The 18,250-nt window shown below is 57.0% G+C and overlaps 1 protein-coding gene across 6 annotated transcripts in view; it reads right to left on the bottom strand.

The window, feature by feature from the left end:
• Positions 1-10,357: 10,357 nt before the first annotated feature.
• The window catches only part of POC1A (POC1 centriolar protein A), a 95,587-nt gene continuing 87,694 nt past the window's right edge, over positions 10,358-18,250 (bottom strand). For all 6 annotated transcript variants that reach the window (XM_064274440.1, XM_064274442.1, XM_064274443.1 and 3 more), the window contains one exon: positions 10,358-10,548. In XM_064274440.1, coding sequence (XP_064130510.1) covers positions 10,450-10,548 — 99 coding nt within the window. In that variant the 3' untranslated portion in view covers positions 10,358-10,449. The remainder of the gene's footprint in view (positions 10,549-18,250) is intronic.

Below are 18,250 nucleotides of genomic sequence, written 5' to 3'. Positions count from 1 at the left end.
CTGGGTGGGGAGCTCTGACTCAACTGGGAGCCCCATCTGCTGACACTGAGGTCATCTCTAGGGGGCCAGGAGAAGCCAACAACAGCCCAGGGAAACCAGGAGGGCTGGTCCAATTTCCTTGGGCTACCGGAGGCAGGCCGAGGAGAGAGGGATAGAACTCAGATAAGCCCAGATGGACAGCAAAGCTATCAGTGAGGTTAGAGCCCTCTCCTCTTGCCTCCCCCTCCCCAGAATCTTCTCCCTGGGCTGGCCTCCCTCACATAACACTCAAGGCCTGTGGGCAGCACCCCATGAGCCCACCTGGGGCTCTAACGGATGGAAGCCAGGACTTTGGGGAGCAGAGGTCCCTGACTGCCTGTCTACCTGGCCACCATGTCACCTGTGGCCACCTGCTTGAAGCTTCTGATCCTTCCACGGCTACCTCTGCCAGGAAGGGCCTGGATCCCCCGATGGCTTGAAAGTTGTGGGGAGCAGGAGGGCATCTTGGCAGGCATTCCCAGGCACAGCAAAGGCAAGGAGTGGCAGTGGAGTGGCGGGGCAAGGGGGTTATCCTGGTTCTGTCTTTGCTAAACTAGGCTGTTGCTTTTTGATCTGGAGAGCCAGCAGTGGTAGTCTCCTGACAGTGAAGCCAGACGAACCTTTAAGCCTGGGAGTGTGGGGAAGGCTGGGAATTCCCAGGGCACCTGGCAGGCGGATGTGCCAGAGGCCTGGGCTGGGTCTGCCTCAGGTGGGCCAAGGGGTGGGGCGCAAGTCTCTCTGTAGCTGCCAGGCCTAATTGCCTCATTAGCATCTGCCTGCCGCCTAGGCCTGTCTGGTCCCCTCCCCACAGTCCCACACAGCCCTGTTTTTCAGGAATCCCTCCTACGAGGCATTGATGGTGACAGTGACGGTGACCATGACCAGGCCCGGGAACCAGCTGGCCTGGCCCAGGCATGGGGTTGCTGGCTTGAGGCCTCACAGCCCACCCTCATCCCAGGTCTCACACCCAGTGCCATCCCATGGGCTATTCCCGGGTTGGTAGGTACTGGTGGTGGCACCAGGAAACAGTCTGGGGGATTCCTCTTCCTGGCCCGGTCCCATACAGCCCCACCCCTGCCATGGTGGCACATGCCCCAAGACCTGGGAGATTCCTCCCGCAAAGACTAAGGTCCCCTTGGAAGAGCAGAGGGGTCCAATGAACTCTCTCAGGCCTCCTAGTGGGGTCCTCTGAGGTGGAGACAGGTGGATGGGGGGCCAGCTCCACCTGGGGTACCCCTGCCCACTTCCCTGCCGCTAGCCGTGGCTCAGGCAAAGGACAGCATAGTCCCACCCCACCCCCAGACAGGACAACACTGACCAGAGCCCTAGAGTGCTTAAAGCCCAGGGCTGATGTTGGGAAGTGGGAGTAGGGGCTGCTAGGGCAGTTTGGCGGTAACTGGAACTCCCCCCCGCCAAAGACTCTGAAGCAGCAGCTGCACCAGAACCACCAGGCCCGGTACAAGAACTAGGGCTAGGGAGTGGCTGGATTCGCAGGCAGGAGGTAGCAATATGAAAGCTGGGGCCAACAGTGGGCCTGCGGGGCTGGAGGGGACATGGCTCTGCTGCCTGCTGTAGACTTGAGTCTTTGGGCCTCAACCTCTTCATCTACGAAGTGGGACAATACTGTCTGCCTACCTCCCAGTGGTGCAGCAGGTTCTGCATCGGAACTGTAGAGGGCTGGGCCTCTCTGGACCAAAGAGTTAGGCATGGACCCGTGACCACCACTGTGAGCAGCAGAGTAGGCTTGGCCTGGTCCACCCATGTCAGACAATGTCAAGGGCTGACCACCGGCCAGGCCGCATGTTGTGCATACTGGGATGGCCCTATGTGGCCCTCAGATCACTAAGGTGCCAGTGTGCCCAAGGGGGTGGGGAGGTGGAGAAGAGTGAGGATGGGGGAGCCTGACCGAGAAATCTGGTTCCAATCCTGACTCCACCACCGACATCCCCTCTACGGGTTTCTGTGTCCTCCTCTGTGAAATGGGGGCACAGTTTACCACGGAGGACCTCTGTGAGGTGGGAGGAAACAGCCCTGTGAAGGGCCCACTCCAGGGCTGGGCACAGGCCCCCTGTTCAGGCCTTCTTGTGCCTGGACAGCAGGGAGAGGCCTGCGGAGCCCTGTGGGATGGCTTCCTGGAGCAGAGGGCTGGGGATGGGACAGTGAGCAGCTGTGCAGGGAGTGTGGGCAAAGGGTGGGAAACTGAGACACAGCAGCTCTTCTGAGCCTGGAGCCCGTGGCTGCCCCATCTCCAGGCGGATGTCGAAGTGGGGGTGGTAGCACGGCCTCTCCCTACACCCCGGGCCTGCCTGTGCAGGTCTCATCCCATGGGGCAAGGCCCTGCCCGCCAGCCTCCTGCCTCTGTGCCTACGCCTGCCTACCCACCTGCTTGTCCTCCCATAAGGAAGAAACACCAGGGCAGGGAGGGAATCGAAGCACCAGGGCCCTGGCCTGGCTCTATGCAGTCCTACCTCCAAATCTTGGCCACGCCAGTGCCCTGCTGGCCTCCTGCTCCCTCCTCTTCAGCCGGCCACCCCACTCGACCTTCTCCCTTTGCTGAGACCCAGCACAGGACACCCTCAGGGAAAGAACCTTGCCCATCAGGAGGCTATGACATTCCCTCCTGGCCCCTCAGGGAACTTCCCACAGCTTTTTCCCAGTGGGTCCCACAGAACACTAGGCCCACAGGCACCGCGATAAGCAGGGACATGTGGTCAGATGCTTAGAGAATACTGTGAACTCTGTGGCCCCAGCTGTGCTGCCCAGGAGTGTTGACTCTGACAAGTCCTGCGAGGAAGTAGTTGATCTTACTGTGTTCCTCCTGGTACTTCCCAAACTCTGGTGACTATAGCACCAGGTTTTTGCACGACACCTACTAGTGGCCCAGGACACCTGGGCCCTCAGGGCGCCCTTCAGGGGAGAATGGGGTCTTCTGTTGCTCAGTGACCGTCCTAGCCCCAGTTCTCTTCCCTAGGAAAGGGAGGGTCATCAAGTCAGCTGCTCAGAACCCCATACCCTTTCTCTGGCCTGCTCTAGGGGCCCTGACGTTCATTTTTCACCCAAAGTTCCAGCTGCCCCAGTGGGATCAGAAGCTACTCCCACTGGGTAAAGTAGGAAGATTAAAAGCGCACCAGGAGAGCAAGTGGGAGGGGCATGAGATGCTCAGAGATGCCTGGCCCCGCCCCCTCCCACCAGCACCAGCTGGCTCTTGGCCACGGGCAGCTCCTTGTGGTCTCCAGCTCGTGGCTGCACAGGGCCAGACAGAGTCCAGCCACGGGGCAGCCGCTGTGTCTCAGCATGGAGGCTGTGGACAGGGCCCCCTCCTCAAGCCCAGGCTGGGGTTGGGTTCTGAGCCCCGAGGGTCTCCTAATGACTTCCACATGTGAGTGGATGCCTCAGAGAGGAAATGGGAAGGGACTGGAGGGGGCCTGAGAGGGGATTGGAAACATGTGTTTGTGAAGGGGGACGAAAGGGAGGAGGAAGGGAGGAGGAGGATGAGAAAGGATGGGGAAGACTTATTCCCTGAAGCCCTGCTGCCCACCCCCCATTAGGTTGGCTGCTAGGCTTAAAGCCCCTGCAGGGGGCCCCAGGGCAGTATTCTGCTCGGGAGAGAGGCAAGAGGCACGTCAGAGCTCCTGCTCCTCTCCTTCAGACAGAAAAAGCCCACAATGCCAGGCCCTGCTTGGCTGTGGCGCTAAGCCAACAGAGGGGCAGGCTAGGAATATGGATGTAGGAGGGTCCATGAAGGCATGTAAAAGCCCTGACATGTCCAGCTCGCCACCAGTAAGATGCTGGTTCAAATTCAGCCTGTTGTTCCCCACCAACCAGAGAGGCCCTGCTCCCGAAAGTCCACCTTTGCCCCTGCCAGGGAGCAGGCAGGGAGGCCTGGCATATGGGCTGTCTGTCTCCCTCCCTGTCTGATGGGGACTGTTGGCTTGGCCTGGTGGCTGGAAGCCTCATTAAGAGGCTGACTTTGAAGAGTGGCGTCTGGGGTCTTAAACGCTGGCAAGCAGCCATCTAAGATGCATCAATTGGTCTCAACCCACCTGGATCAAAAGAGAATGAAGAACACCAAGGACACAAGGTGATTACGAGCCCAAGAGAGACAGAAAGGGCCACAGGAACCAGGGACTACATCATCCTGAGACCAGAAGAACTAGATGGTGCCTGGCTACAACCGATGACTGCCCTGACAGGGAACACAACAGAGAACCCCTGAGGGAGCAGGAGAGCAGTGGGATGCAGACCCCAAATTCTCGTAAGACCAGACTTAACGGTCTGACTGAGACTGGAAGGACCCCGGTGTTCATGGCCCCCAGACCTTCTGTTGGCCCAGGATAGGAACCATTCCCGAAGCCAACTCTTCAGACAGGGATTGGACTGGACGATGGGTTGGAGAGGGATACTAGTGAGGAGTGTGCTTCTTGGATCAGGTGGACACTTGAGACTATGTTGGCATCTCCTGCCTGGAGGGGAGATGAGAGGGTGGAGGGGGTTAGAAGCTGGCGAAAAGGACACGAAAAGAGAGTGGAGGGAGAGAGCAGGCTGCCTCATTAGGGGGAGAATAATTGGGAGTGTGTAGCAAGGTGTATATGGGTTTTTGTGTGAGAGACTGACTTGATTTGTAAACTTTCACTTAAAGCACAATAAAAATCATTTTTTTTAAAAAAGAAGAGGCTGTGCAGGAGCCATGTTGGCACTTGAGGTGGGGAGCGTCCAGTGAGAGGCAGTGATGGCAGGTAGAGAGCAGAGGTGAGGGCCTCACGGGGTACGATGGAGCCCCCTCCCAGGCTAGCCCACTCAGCCAGAGAGGCTGGGCATGGAGCCGGTCGGCTGGCCTGCAGGGCTCCAATGCTGAGGCCCAGTCTTCACCCTCTACAACCACTCATTTCCCCAGGCCATACATAGATGAGAGTTCAGTAGGCATAAAACCTGCTCTTACCTGATGTTATAGAGAAGGAAGCCTGAGGCATGGAGAGGTGAATGCAGAGCATTCCTGGCAGGGAACAGCATGTGCAAAGGCCCTGGGGCTGTAATGTGCCTGTATGGCTGGAGGGGCATGAAGGAAGAAGGGTGGTAGGAGCCTCATAGCTGTGGTGAGCCCTGGACGAGGATGGGGAGCTCAATTAAGAATGAGCTATCTTGTTTTTTTTTCAACCCCAGGTGTGTAGAGAACTGCTTCATAGGGTTTTCTAGGCTGTGACCTTTTGGAAGCAGATTGTCAGGCCTTTCTTCCAAGGTACCTCTGGATGAGTTCGAACTGCCAACCTTTGGGTAGCTGAGTGCTTGACCATTGGTACCGCCTGAGGACTCCTCAATTGTTCTTTTTACTATCAGTTTTAACCATATATCTTAACAGTCTCTGGCTGCTGTGTTGAGGACAGGGTGGGGCAAGGGCAGAAGTGGAGAGACCAGGTAGGAAATTAGCTGGGCAGCAGCTCAGCAAGTCCTGGCTCCTTGGAGAGCTCATTCTGGGATGGCCTGAAACGAGGTAGGCCCAGGCTTCTGGGTGAGGCTGAAGGGAACCCTCCCTCAATCTGCTCCAAGCTGAGGCTCCCATCCGCCACCAGAGGGGCCTGTGGAACTGAGGCTTGACCAGTGTACCCCAAAGCTGGAGGCATTTGTCCCCAACAGGAGACTTTGGGACACCTCTCAAAGGACTGTGGTCATCCTAATGGGGCCTCACAAGTGTCTCCGTTCCAGGATGCACCCCAGTGACTAGGGGAGCTGGACCCAATCTCAGGACCAGGGTCAACCCCAGGAGCAGAGGTCAGCTTCACAGTCCCAGCCAAGCAGTCCCATGGCAGAAGCCCAGACCACGGGCTCTGCAAGAGAAGGTAACCTTCTGCTTCCACTTAGCAGGCACATCCACATGGGGGCTGCTGCTCAGAGCGGTCAGGGAGAGCTAATTACATTGCTTGCCCCACTCCGAGTTTCAGAGCCTTCTGAGGAGCAAATCCAGGAGCAGCTGTCATGGGAGGAAGATTCTGGGGAGTGAGCAGGTTTGCTGGTCCCAGGAAACATGACCATCCCAACCTTGAAGGGGCTCAGGCTGGGGTCAGAGTTGAGGGGCTTAACACAGAGATGGGGTGACACGCCATAGGAGCTCCTAGGGGAGCTGGATGGTTCTAGAGACCTGTCTGGTCAAGACGAGGTCCCAGCCTGGGCCCAGCCAGGGGAGGGTGGGCAGGGGAGCAGAAGCCTGGAAGAAGCCAGTTGAACAGATCATGTAGAGGGCAGATGTACCCCTTGGCCAGGCCTGAGACCAGGACACTGATGGGCTGGGGCTGATGCCACTGCTCAGCATGGACCCAGCTCATATGGGCTGGGTCCCTGCCTACCTTGTACCCATGAAAGATGTCCAAGCCCCACCTTCAGGAACACATGCTTGTGCTGAGAGAAGCTTGGGGCCAAGAATGGGAAGCTGTAGAACATCACTCCCTCTCCTGCCGAGTTCCCAGTGCAGATTTCCTGTGGGTGGTAGGAAAGAGTGGGGTGGGGGTTCCCACCATAGAAAGCATTCCAGGCCGAGGGGCTCTAGGTGGCCCTCCCCAAAGTGAGAGCACTGCCTGGCTTTGCTTTACAAATAGGTTCTTGGGAGACTGTTTCCATATGGGCAGCTCCTGCTGGAGGAGGGGCTAGTACAGAAGCTTCCTAATGGCTTTGCCACAGGCTCTCTGGGCTGGCTCCAGTCTCAAGTGTGACCAGAGGGCCCCATGTCCTGGGTCCTCTTGGGTCAGAGAGGCAAGAGTGAAACCTCCAGCGAAACACTTCTCCAAAGTGACCAAATGAATGAGCCCATGGCGCCAGGGCAACCAGCTGGGGTGGCTGGAGCATTGCTGGCAACGGGAAGAGGCCCTGTACCAGAGGCGATGCTCACAGGAAGTAGGCGATGCTCCAGGGCTCTGGGCTGCCTCCAGCCACCGATGGGGCGGGTAAAGCAGGGGTGCTGGGCAGATTCCTGTCCTCCTTAAATGGCCATACACCAATTAAGGCTGCAGCCATCAGGAGCCCATCTTGAGCAAATCATTTAGGAAGAAGATGAGGTTAATGACAGGGAGCTGGGATAACAGGGCCAGCATGACTCATCACGGCTCTCGCTTGATCAGCGGGCTGGGTTTCCGGGATTCCAGGCAATCACAAACGCCCACCCGAAAGCCTGGGCTGCTCTAGTGGTGACAGCAAGGGAGGTGGTCTTGGTGTGCCTGAGGCCCTCCTCAGGTGGGGAGGGGCCGCCCTGAGCCTCCAGCCTACTGGCCCAACTCCATCCTCACCACTGGGGACACACATGTTCGGAGGCACGAAGTCAGGAGACAACTTACTCTGGCTGCTTAAGGGTATCAGAACTAGAGAGACCCTGGGACTGTCAGCCTTTATGAACCTTCAGGATACACAGAGCCAAGTTCCAGGGAGGGGACATGACCTACCAGAGCCTCCACCCCCAGCCGCTGGTGGGGTAACAGCACTAGTCCGACAGTAATCATGCCTGCCTGGTGCCAGGCACTACTCCGAACACCTGGTGTGCATACATGGCCTTAACAAGACAGCTGCTACCTGAGAGACAGAGGCAAATAAGGGTCAGGTTGCTTGGCCAAGGGCACAGACTAGTAGGGAGCAGAGAACTTGGCAGTAGGCTCCAGAGACCCCTGACTCCACTGCTCCCAGTAGAGCCCTGCTGTCCCAGGGATGTCAGGAAGCCTCTGGAGAGCTGGGTGGCTGGGACGACACAGGCTTTTGAGGCCCACTAACAGCCTGTCAGGGGCTCCTGGGGAGAGGTGACCCAGGGCTTGCCAGGGGGTGGGGGGAGCAGAGGAAGAGGGTTCGGGGTTGGTTGCAACTGCTTTGTCCTGGGGGCTGCCTGGTTCAGTCATCCAGGCCCACCTAGCTGGTGCCCCTCAGCTCCTGGAAGTGCAGGTTCATTCCTGGAACCCTGAGAATTTAATAAATGGTAGGTGGGAGAGAGCAATTTAAATGAGACACCTATTCTCTCTGTCATGTGTTAGGAAAATTAGGGCATGGAGGGCATTGTGAGAATTGCTGCTGAGATGCATCTCCTAACCCCAAGCCCCTAGCCTCACCTCGTCTTCTAATAAAAAAACAGAGAAAGGCCTGCAATTTGGTGTTCTGGGAGCTCGGTTACCAAAATCCAAAGCGAGGGGGAGATGAGGGCTGAGAACCGCTTGCATTTCCAGAAGGGCTGTTTTTGTAGCCCAAACCACAGGGGAGCCACGGGGAAAGGCTGGCAGGGTGTCACTCATGGAGATGCCACAAGAAAAGCCCCGCCATGTAGCCCTCAACCCCGATAGGCACACACGTGGGTGGGCCCCGATGGTGGCCCTGTCTGCCAAGCTACCTGGAGCCCACCCTCCCCCTGCTGGGAGGCCCTGCACCCACTCCTGCCTGCCTCCATCCCAGACAGTCATGCCAGCTCAGGGTCCTGGTGTGTCTTCAGAGGTCAGGGGCGAGAAGCTGAGTCTAGATGGGCCAGGAACCCCCGTTTCCCACCCCCAGCAGCAACCTGGGCCCCCAGATCCTCATTCAGAGCAGTGTGGTGTCTGGGTCAGGCCCCACATTAGCTAGAACTCGTTTTGGAAGAACTTTGCTCAAAATGAGAACCACCGCCCCTTGTAGCTCTCCCCTGGGCATGGTGATACCCACTGACCCCCAGGCTTGGAGATCTCTGTAAAAGACAAGTCCAGCTCCCCAAGAACCACCTTTCCCCCAGATTCCAGGTCTGGCTGGTGGCTCTGTGCACTGAGACCACAGGTGTCCAGGCTGGTGTGTGAGAGCAGAAACTACTTGGAGGGCCCGGCCCAGCCACTCTAGTCAAGCCCTCCCTGGCTGCTCCCCCCTGCCTATGTCTGGAGAGCCCAGGTCGGGTTAGGCCCAACGCTGACATTTCCAGGCTGTCCCAGGACACACTGGCATCATTCTATAAGAAAAGGCATGCATGGTTGGGGGTAAGTACCCTCCTGACAGTCTGCAATCTGATAACTGTACCCGGAGAAGTGGAACTTCCATTGACAATACACAACCAGGGGACAAATAACACACCACCCATTCCCAGACCACTCCCCAAGATCCTGAATGGGCCCTCAAATGCAGAGAGAGGTGGATTTCAGAAAGATTGCGAAATTCAAAAACGAACACAAGGACTGCAGCATCCCTGGTCTGGCCTGTGAGCAAGAACTGCCGCACAACACCATGGAGACCTTGCTGAGGACCTGCCCCAACATAGCACTGAAGGCTGAAGGCACAGAGGACCCCAGATGCACAGAACACCCTTGCCCGGGCTTTCCCAGCACAGATGCAGAGGGCGGCTCCTAGGGAAGCCCTCATGAGCAAATGGAAATGGGGGTTTCTGGGGCTCCAGATCCCAGTGGAAGAGCCAGTTGGGGCCAGCAGGCGGGAGGCGGATCATACACAGGGGCTCCAGCTGCCCTTGCTCCCCCAACACTCTGAACGGCTACAAACAACGGTATTCTGGCCCTCAGAGGTGAACCCCACAGGGCCCTCCCAAGTTGCTATTTTTATTATTCCTTTACAGGCTGGGGATGGAAAGACTTAGTAGGTCTCACCAACAACAAGCCAAGTCAACTTTAATTCTCAGTCTGTGCCCTCACATGTGCAAGGAGAAGCCCCCAGGCCACAGTGCACCTGCGTGGACGGCAGCCCCCATGCCACAGTGAACCTATGTGGAGAGCAGGCCCCAGTTCACAGTGCACTGGCATGGAACAGGGGAGCCCCCCAGGCCACAGTGCACCCACGTGGAGAGCAGCCCCCCAGTCCACCCACGTGAGGAGGAGCCCCCAGGCCACGGCGTACCACGTGGAGCAGAGAAGCCCCCAGGCCACAGCGCGCCCACGAGGAGCAGAGGAGCCCCACGCTACAATGCACCCGCGTGGAGAGCAGCTCCCAGGCCACGGTGCACCCTCGTGGAGAAGAGCCCCCAGGCTACGGTGCACCCACCGGGGGCGGAGCCCCCAGGCCACGGTGCACCCGCGTGAAGCAGAGGAGCCCCCACGCCACAGTGCACAATCCCGGCTTAGGTGGGTCCACTCTGGGCCTTTTCTCAGATTTAGAGAAAACCGTTCCTGGGAGTATGGCTGAGAAGGTGGAAAACCCACCAGGGAGGTGAGCGAGAAGCAAGGCAGCTGGGCTACCACCTCCAGAAGGGGGACTGAACTCAATCCTCAGGCTCCCAGGAGCAAACGTGGTCTTGGCAGCCAGGCTGTAAACATCCTTTTCACACATGCAGGCCCCTCCCATGGGGGCCCTCCACTTGGATGGGGGGACCTGCATAAGCCCTGGGGCTTGGGTAGGGTTGTGATTCCCACAGAGCTGAGTCCCCTTTATTTATTCACCCAAGTCCCACTACAAATCCCTGGCCTGCCACCCCGCAAATTGACCGAGTTCTTGATTCTGCTCCTTTGATCACGGTGTCTTTCTCTGCATGATTAACTGCTGGTTCTCCAGACACTGCTTCAGCTTATCTTCCGTCAGTGTCAAACGCTGCTCCAGGATGGAGACTGTCTACAAAATAAATGGCGGGTTAGGGTTAGTCGGGGGTGGAGGGGGTGGTGCCAGGCTACCCTGGGGATCCCCTCTGGCCAGTCCCTGCTTGGCAGCCTGAGCCACTGCCCAAATGCCAGGTGCCAGCTCTTCCTGCCCAGGGGTCTGCCTGGCTCCTTGCCTGTGGTGTCTGTAGGGACAGCCCTTGCTACCATCTTGACTCCTCCTGGCTCTGGATGGCTGGTCTCTGGCATTTGTGGCCAGGGGCAGGACGTGGGAAAGGAAAAGAGACCGCAGGTTCCACAGTCCTGGTTGTCCCCTAAGACAACCAAGGGCCTGGAGTCTCCAGACGTGGTGGTCTGCCAGTCAGACTGTGGTGTTCTACAACAGAATCAGGTTCCTCCTTTGGGCCAGGCCCTGTTCATAAACAATTGCATCAAAACCTGTGGGAGCAAGCACCCATTTCAGAGGTGAGAAAAAGTCATCCCAAATGAAGGGGTTCCACCTGGGTCCTGCCCATGACTCAGGCATGTCACCTCTACACCTGCAGGGACCCTTAGGCTGGCAGGAGACAAAGGCTGGGAGGTGAGTGCAGAGAGGCCCACTGACTGTGGGCTAAGCTAAGAGGTCACCGACAAGTGACGATTTCATGTCTGAGTGCGTTCTCTCTGCATGTGGGAGGAAGACCCTAGCTCATGGCAGTCCTGAGGACTGAGTAAGGGGCCCCATACTGGCCGTGCTGACTGTGCTGGTCGCCATGTTGCCTTTCCAAGGCTGAGCCCTGCTCTCCCCTCCACTCCCCCATTCTCACATGATGGCTGGCCCGGGGACAGGGTGCCTGGCCTGCTGAATGTCCCGGCCACTGGGGGCCCCATGTGCCTCATGGGCCAAGGCGTACTGCAGACATGGCTCCCAGATGAGGCTCTGAAAATTGACCAAACTTGTTTGGCTTTGGACAGGGTATCGGCAGAGGGGCAGAGGTGCCTCACGCCCATCCTCCCAGAGAGGCCCGCCCACTGCCCTTGGGCTCTCCCACTACAGGCCTGACCCCAATCACATGCCCACCCACGCTGGCCACTATGATGAATGGGCTCTCATCTCATGGCCTTCCTCCAGGACTGACGTCGGTCTACGGCATCAGAAGCGGCCGGATGAAGGGACCAAACTCTATTAATTTCAACCACTGGACTATGGGATTTCCCAAGAGGTACGCCACTTCCCACAGGCTCCGTGAAGGCTCTGGGCCTTGGCCCAGTGGGAAAAAAAAACTTTCCTTTCATACGTGTAATAAAACATTGAAACATTTTGGGAGGGAATTTCCCCCTAAGACTGCTATAAATCCCACAGCATCCAACACGGATGTCAGCGGCTCAGGGAGGTCGCTCCGCCTGGCAGCCGGCCCGTTCTAAATGAGCTGGCTGGGGCTTCCACGGCACCAAACCCCATGTCACAGGACAGCGCCTGGAGCAGTTGCTGCCCTCAGAATACGAACTGCACCCTGAGAGGCAGAGCTGGCCGAAAGAGACCATCACATTTCCCCACTGCCGGCCGGCCAGCAAGGGAGCGGGGTCTCCAGCTTGTAAAAGTGGCAGCGGAAACAGCCCCCGGCTGGCCTGGAGCAGCGTTCCTGGAAGTTTCCACTGGCTGCTGTGAAACTCACACCAAGCCAAGCTCCAAAATTATTTTTCATCCAGGCTTTTTCCGATGGCCTCAGACTCAAGGCCACAGTGAAGCCAAGTCTGCTGCTTTCCCTCTTCTGCCCCCTCCCCCCCCCTTTTTTAACTCAATTTCCAAACGTGAAGGCAGTGGTCTCAGAACACATTGGACAAGGTGTGTGCATGGCCACAGGCATCCCCAGCCCCCGCCGGCCTTCAGCTAACCTGGGTCTCTGGGGCCAAGGGGGGCCTCAGCCAGCCAAGGCCAACATCAACACCTACTGGTGCTGCCCGCATCTCACACATTTCACGAGGCCTATGGTTAGTTCCGTGGGGGGTGAGGGTGTACTTCAGCTCAATAGGAACGGGGCTGCTTGCTGACATTAAACTTCTCTGAACAGAAAAGCAATGCCTATCTCACAATCAGCTGCTGAATGGAGGGTGCTGGCCCAGCTGGGGGGTCTCATGCCTCTAGAGCTTTGAGGGTACACTTCATAGCATATTATGGGCAAACAGGCTTTCAAAAAGAGCCTACCACCCCTCAAACCTACATCTCCTCTCCCCACTGCTCTCCAGCTTCTTCCCCTCCCAGTCAAACTTCTGGAAGAGTCACCTATGTGCTTGGTCTCCGCTTCCCCATCGCCTTGCCCCCAAGCCTGCCCTGCCAAGGTGCTGGGTGGTGGTCACCACCCAAGATAAATCCACCAGGCACTGCCCAGTCACATCTGATCCACCCCACCCCTCAATGACTGTGGAGCAGGGAGAAAAGGATTGTTTGTGCAGACAGGGTTGGGTAGTTGTTACAGAGTCACTATGGCCCACAAAGCCTAGAATATTTACTATTTAAGAAAAGATTTACTGATTCCTGCCCCAGACTTTTTCTTCACTCACTGAGCATCTCCTCAGCCAACCTGTGCCTGGCCCAGGGTGACCACGGCGCAGGCAGACACAGCCAGGCCACACAGAATGCACTGGTTTGAGGAAGCAAATGCTAAGCCATCGCAGACTAGGGGAGTGAGCAAGAATGGAGGGGTCTGGCCTGCCTGGGGGCCAGGGGAATGGGCTGAGGAAGTAAGGAACAAGTGAGAGCCGAGGCAGAGTTCATCAGGCAAGAGGGGCAGGAAGAGCATCGAGCCAAAGGAACAGTGTGCACGAAGGTTCTGAGGTAAGAGGGAAAAGGCCGGTGTGCCGGAGCAAGGAGAGGCAGGAGACAGGCCAGGTCATGCAGGCCATGCTAGGCAGCTTCACCTTCACCCTTAGAGCAGTGGGGAACTGCTGGGGGATCCTAGGCCAAGGGGGGATGATACCTCTCTGGCTGCTACACGGGGTCAGTGTGGGGAGCAGCTGTGTGGCTGTGGGGAGGCGAGATGAAGGCAAGAGAGAATGAGAAAGAACTGTGAAAGAGTGGAGGGAGAAAGGTGAATAAAATGAGAGACATCCACAAGGTAGGAACCAACACCACCACGTGGTGGGTCAGATAGAGGGCATGAGAGAGGAAGAGACACTCCCCAAGCTGAGAACACAGGACCAGAACCGATCCTTCGTGAGGGGCAGGGGACAGGTTTGGGACTGGAGAGGTGGAGTCCTGTTCTCTGAGACACCTGAGAGGTCAGCTAGATGGGGTGGTCTGGGCTGAGGCTAATCTCTGGGAAGAAGTCTGGCCAGCAGCAGGACTCTCTTGCATTTCTGAATTCACCCTCACCACTGAGGGCAGCAAGGGGGGCAGCAGGAACACGGGGCGGGCAGTGAAGTTACAGCCCCCTGGATACTAGAGAGGAGAAGCCGGTACAGGCGAGCTTAGGGCCCAGCCTAGGCTCAGATGAAGCTGGTGAGGCCCACTGCAAGCAACTGGAGTGGCGCAGCCCCTCAGCGCCCTGCCAGGCAATCCAGTAGAGTTGGTGGGAGGCCAAAACCAAGTGTGTGGTGAGAAGCCCACTTGGGCTGCTTCCAGCAGCTGGACAGCGGGTCTAGGAGCTGGGGCCTGGGGTGGGGCTTCCAGCCTGACTCATCTGCCCAAGCTCTCCAGGGAAAGTCCTCCCAGGAGAGGCCGAACAATGGCGTTTTATGTGAAGCATCATTTTCCTGCTCAGGGGAGAGAAACCGTTGTGATCTGCCTCTTACTGGGGCAACAGTAACAGGGTGCATGTGTCTTCTCTCACTCACAGTTCAAGACGTGTAAGACGTTTCATGCAACACCCTGAAGGGCCTTCTGAGTATGGTACAAAAATAACAAATTTTAAAGTAGCAGCCTTTTATTTTTAGTTCCCTAAGAATTAAAGTGGTGCACAAAGCAGTTGCACCCAAATGCCAGTTCTCGGCGACACGTCTGGCGCCCAGGCCCCCAACTCCAAGTGGGAGGGGAACATACCACTGGGGACATTTGACAAACAGCCCTCCCCTCTATACCTCACGGCCTCAGATGCCCCTTTTCTCTACTGTCATCCAGCAATTAGGGATCCACCAGATGCTGGCTGCAGCCCCGTGGGCTCCAGGATCCGAACAGTGCTGAGTCCAGCTGCCACACCGCCCCCTACACCCTCCAATATCTAAACTGGCCATGCGGGTGCCCTGCACAAGATGGGGCCTGGGTTTGTATCTCTGCCGGCCCTCTTTAAGTGGCTGACCTCATGTCTTCTGACATGTATGCCAGGGACTCTGGCATCTGGGGGCCCTGTAGGAGGCTGTAAGTGGGTATCCAGTGCATGACTCCCCAGCTGGCAAGCGGCAGTGTGGCTGGGACGCGACACTCCCATGGGCTCTGCACGGCCCAGGGAAGGGCTCTCTGTGCGTCGCAGGGGCGAGGCGAGCCCAGTGCTCCCAGGACAGAAGGAATCACCCTGCAGAAAGTAGGAGGATGGCAGAATGAGGGCAGGTTCGACTTCCCATGAGTGACATGCAGCCCTTCCGGCCACATTCTCTGCTCCCCTCCACTCTCTCCCCGACGCCCTCCTCTGGCTATAAGGGCCTCACCTTTGTCCCTCCTTTCTCCTGTTTCCCAACCCCCTCCCAGCCTTCCCACTTCTTCATGGGTTGGTGCTCTCTGCTTTCAGCCTTGCTGGCTTCTTTTCTCCCTGGCCTGGCTTCCCCTTGAGAAGGGCTCGTCCTGCATTTTTCCTCAGCTCTTTCCCCCCAGTTCTCATTTCAGGCCTCTTTTTCATTTCCTTCCAGCAGCTGTGCCACCTCCCAGAGCCACAGAGCTACTACCTTTGCTGACAGCCTCTCTCATGTATCCCACGTGCAAATGTAGCAGGAGAGTTGGAGCTGTAACTTCTCCAAAACCACCCAGCCAGGTGGTGGGGCACAGTACCTGAGTGGCTACGGACATCCACCAACATCGTTCATCCCACCCACCTGCCACGTGCACACCACATGCAGCAGACAAGAGACACACAGCCCTGGCCCGTGGAGTATGGCTGCAGTACCAATCCTGTCTGGGCCAGCTTTTGGCAAATCTGCTCTGCCATAACTAACAGTGAATGGTATTTTGGAGGGAGAAAGAAAGACGGGAGATGAGCCCCCTCTATCTGTATTTCTCAGCTAGCTGGCTAGTTCCTTAGGAGACATGTCCCCATTGCACCCGCAATCCTGGCCAGCTCTGGGGTGGCCCTGTTTCCCAGCAGCCCCTGCCCAGGGCACTGTTCACCTCTACTCTCCTGCTCAGGCAGAGCCCAAGGTGGTTAGTGGTATTGCTGTCTATGGTCTAGGCTCCCTCCTGGGCCTCCTCGGTGAGACTGAAGACAGGCGGGCTGCAGGGGTGCCTGGCCAGACAGAGACAGACTGATGGAAAGAGGTAGAGAGCTGACATATAGCTGTGTGCCACATCAAGAAAGCATTACAGAGCACCAAGCACTCTGCTGGGCAGGGGCACAGTGGCAAGGGGAGCAACTTCAGCCTGGATTGGCAGTCTAGCTGGGAAGCCAGGAGACTAGGGCAGCAGTGTCTGAATGGGGCAAAACAGGGCATGGGGCAAGAGGGCTGAAATGGTTGGGGCAGGGAAGGTGCCAGGCAGCGGAAGCCCATACGAAGTTGCTGTAAGGATTATTACTCCTATTAACAGCTAATATTTATATAGCACTTGCTCTGTGCCAGGCTGGGCACAGGGATACACCGTGGTCAACATGACGTTCCCAGCCCTTGCCCTCCTGGGGGCCATGGCCAAGCTCTGGGCTGTGAGTGAACCTAGGGCACAAACGGGACTTGAGGAGACCTCAAGGAAAGCAGCTGTGGTCAGGCCTGGGAGGGTCTGAGCCATCAGGACACGTGGTGGTCTGGCTGCTTCGTAAAGCTCTCCAGTGATGGAAAGTTCCTTTTAATCATTTCCAGGCTGGTGGTTGATTTGGGCTCCCCGAGGCGGTCTCTCCTTGGAGGGACTGGGGCTCTCCAGTCCTTCTCCCCCAGTACAGGAGCTAGACATGAGGGGGTCCTCCAGTTGCTCTGGGTATCAGAAAGAGCGAAAGGCTGCCAGTCACACCACTGAGGGCACTCATGCCAGGCCATGGGAAATGTCTCGGGTTGGCCATTGGCTCAATGGCCCTGGTCTCAGCTGCACTGCAAAGAATTTCTAACTTTCTTTTGGTTTCATTGCAAAGATGGAAAATGTGGAATTAATCTCCCCTGTAGTGTGGTTTTGACTTGGAATCTAAAGATCTGAAACAGATGCAATAAAAGGGGAATCTCTTTGCTGTGGGGTCTTGTGAGCTATCAAAACAAAGCAGAGCTGCTGGGCCCGTCGCCCACCCCCAGCTCTGCCTCGTCTTCTGCCAGCTCCATCTTTGTCTCTTAGCATATGTCTGTGTGTGTGTGCACACAGAACCCTGACAAGACTGCTTTGCTGATGGTGCCCTGGCCAGCCTGTCACTGTGAGTCAGGGGTGACTGTAGGCTAGAGAGGCCAGCCCAGTTCCCTAGGGCAGGGGCTCCTAGTCTGAGCCCAGCCCCTCCCACAACCCAAAGCTCTGCCTCCTGGCCCCAGCCACTGCCCAATGCCTAATGGTCTGCAGCCTTCAGGGGACGTAAATGCCGGCCCTCAAGTGGCCTGCTGACAACCGTCAGTCTGAATACTAATGCCACAAGGACGGGGGTTTTGGTTTTTTTTTTTTTTGCTCACTACTCTATCCCCAGTCCCAGGCACAGCATCTGGCATACAGTAGGTGCACACTGACTGCTGGCTTGACAAATGCCCACCCTGAGCACCACGGGGATGCAGGAACACAGGTTTGGTGCTTGCCAGCTCGGCTAGGTCCCTGAAGCCAAAGGGCAGCCCTTCCTTCTGGGGATGAGACTGCTAGTGAGGAACCCTCACCCCAACTTGGGACTGGGACCCTTCAGCTTGAGGGAATGGGGAGGGGGGGAGGTGAGCAGGCAGGAGGGGTCAGTCCCTGCCAGCTGGCCTTGAGAGAGAGGAAGCCTCCGGGCTTCAGGAGGAAGGGGTGGGCAAAGTGGGGGTGGGAGTCAAGGAAGCAACCTGTTCCTTCCCTTCCCGCCTCAGGCCTGATCTGATGATGATTAAAAGCTTCGAGGCCACACTTCTGAGGGGAAGCTGTAGAGATTCCCAGCTATACTGACATCTGACATGCTAACTCACTCAGCATCACACAAATATAAGCTCATCCACAAAAAACCAGATTTCTAAAGCAATTCCTCCCAACCTCTCTGGGCTCAGAAAGGTCTTTTTAACCACCCCCTCCCCCACAGTCAGTGCAAACAACACAAAATGAGCTTTAGGTCCCTCGAGTCTGCGGGTCCGTGTTTCTGTTTCAGATTATCTCAGGGATATAGGATTTCTCTGACATTACTGCCTTCCCCAGCCCCGGCCCCTACTGAGGATTAGTTCTCTTCAGGAAGTGCATGAAACGCTATTTGCTATTGGTGGGTTAGCCACAGGATTAAGGAATCTTGGCTAATTTACCTTTCTCATGGCTTTATATCAACTCCTTTTAAATAAACACAGGCTTTTCCATATCACTGCTTTCCCCCAAAGGAGAAGTTATAGAAAGCAGGTCCGTTCTTCACCACCCTGGGATGCTCCTGGGACCGCAGGGCACTGTCCCCACAGGAGGGAGGACCTGT

Source organism: Loxodonta africana, chromosome 22 (genome assembly GCF_030014295.1).
Source record: "Loxodonta africana isolate mLoxAfr1 chromosome 22, mLoxAfr1.hap2, whole genome shotgun sequence".
NCBI lineage: Eukaryota > Metazoa > Chordata > Mammalia > Proboscidea > Elephantidae > Loxodonta > Loxodonta africana.
This window is presented reverse-complemented; position numbering and strand designations above follow the sequence as displayed.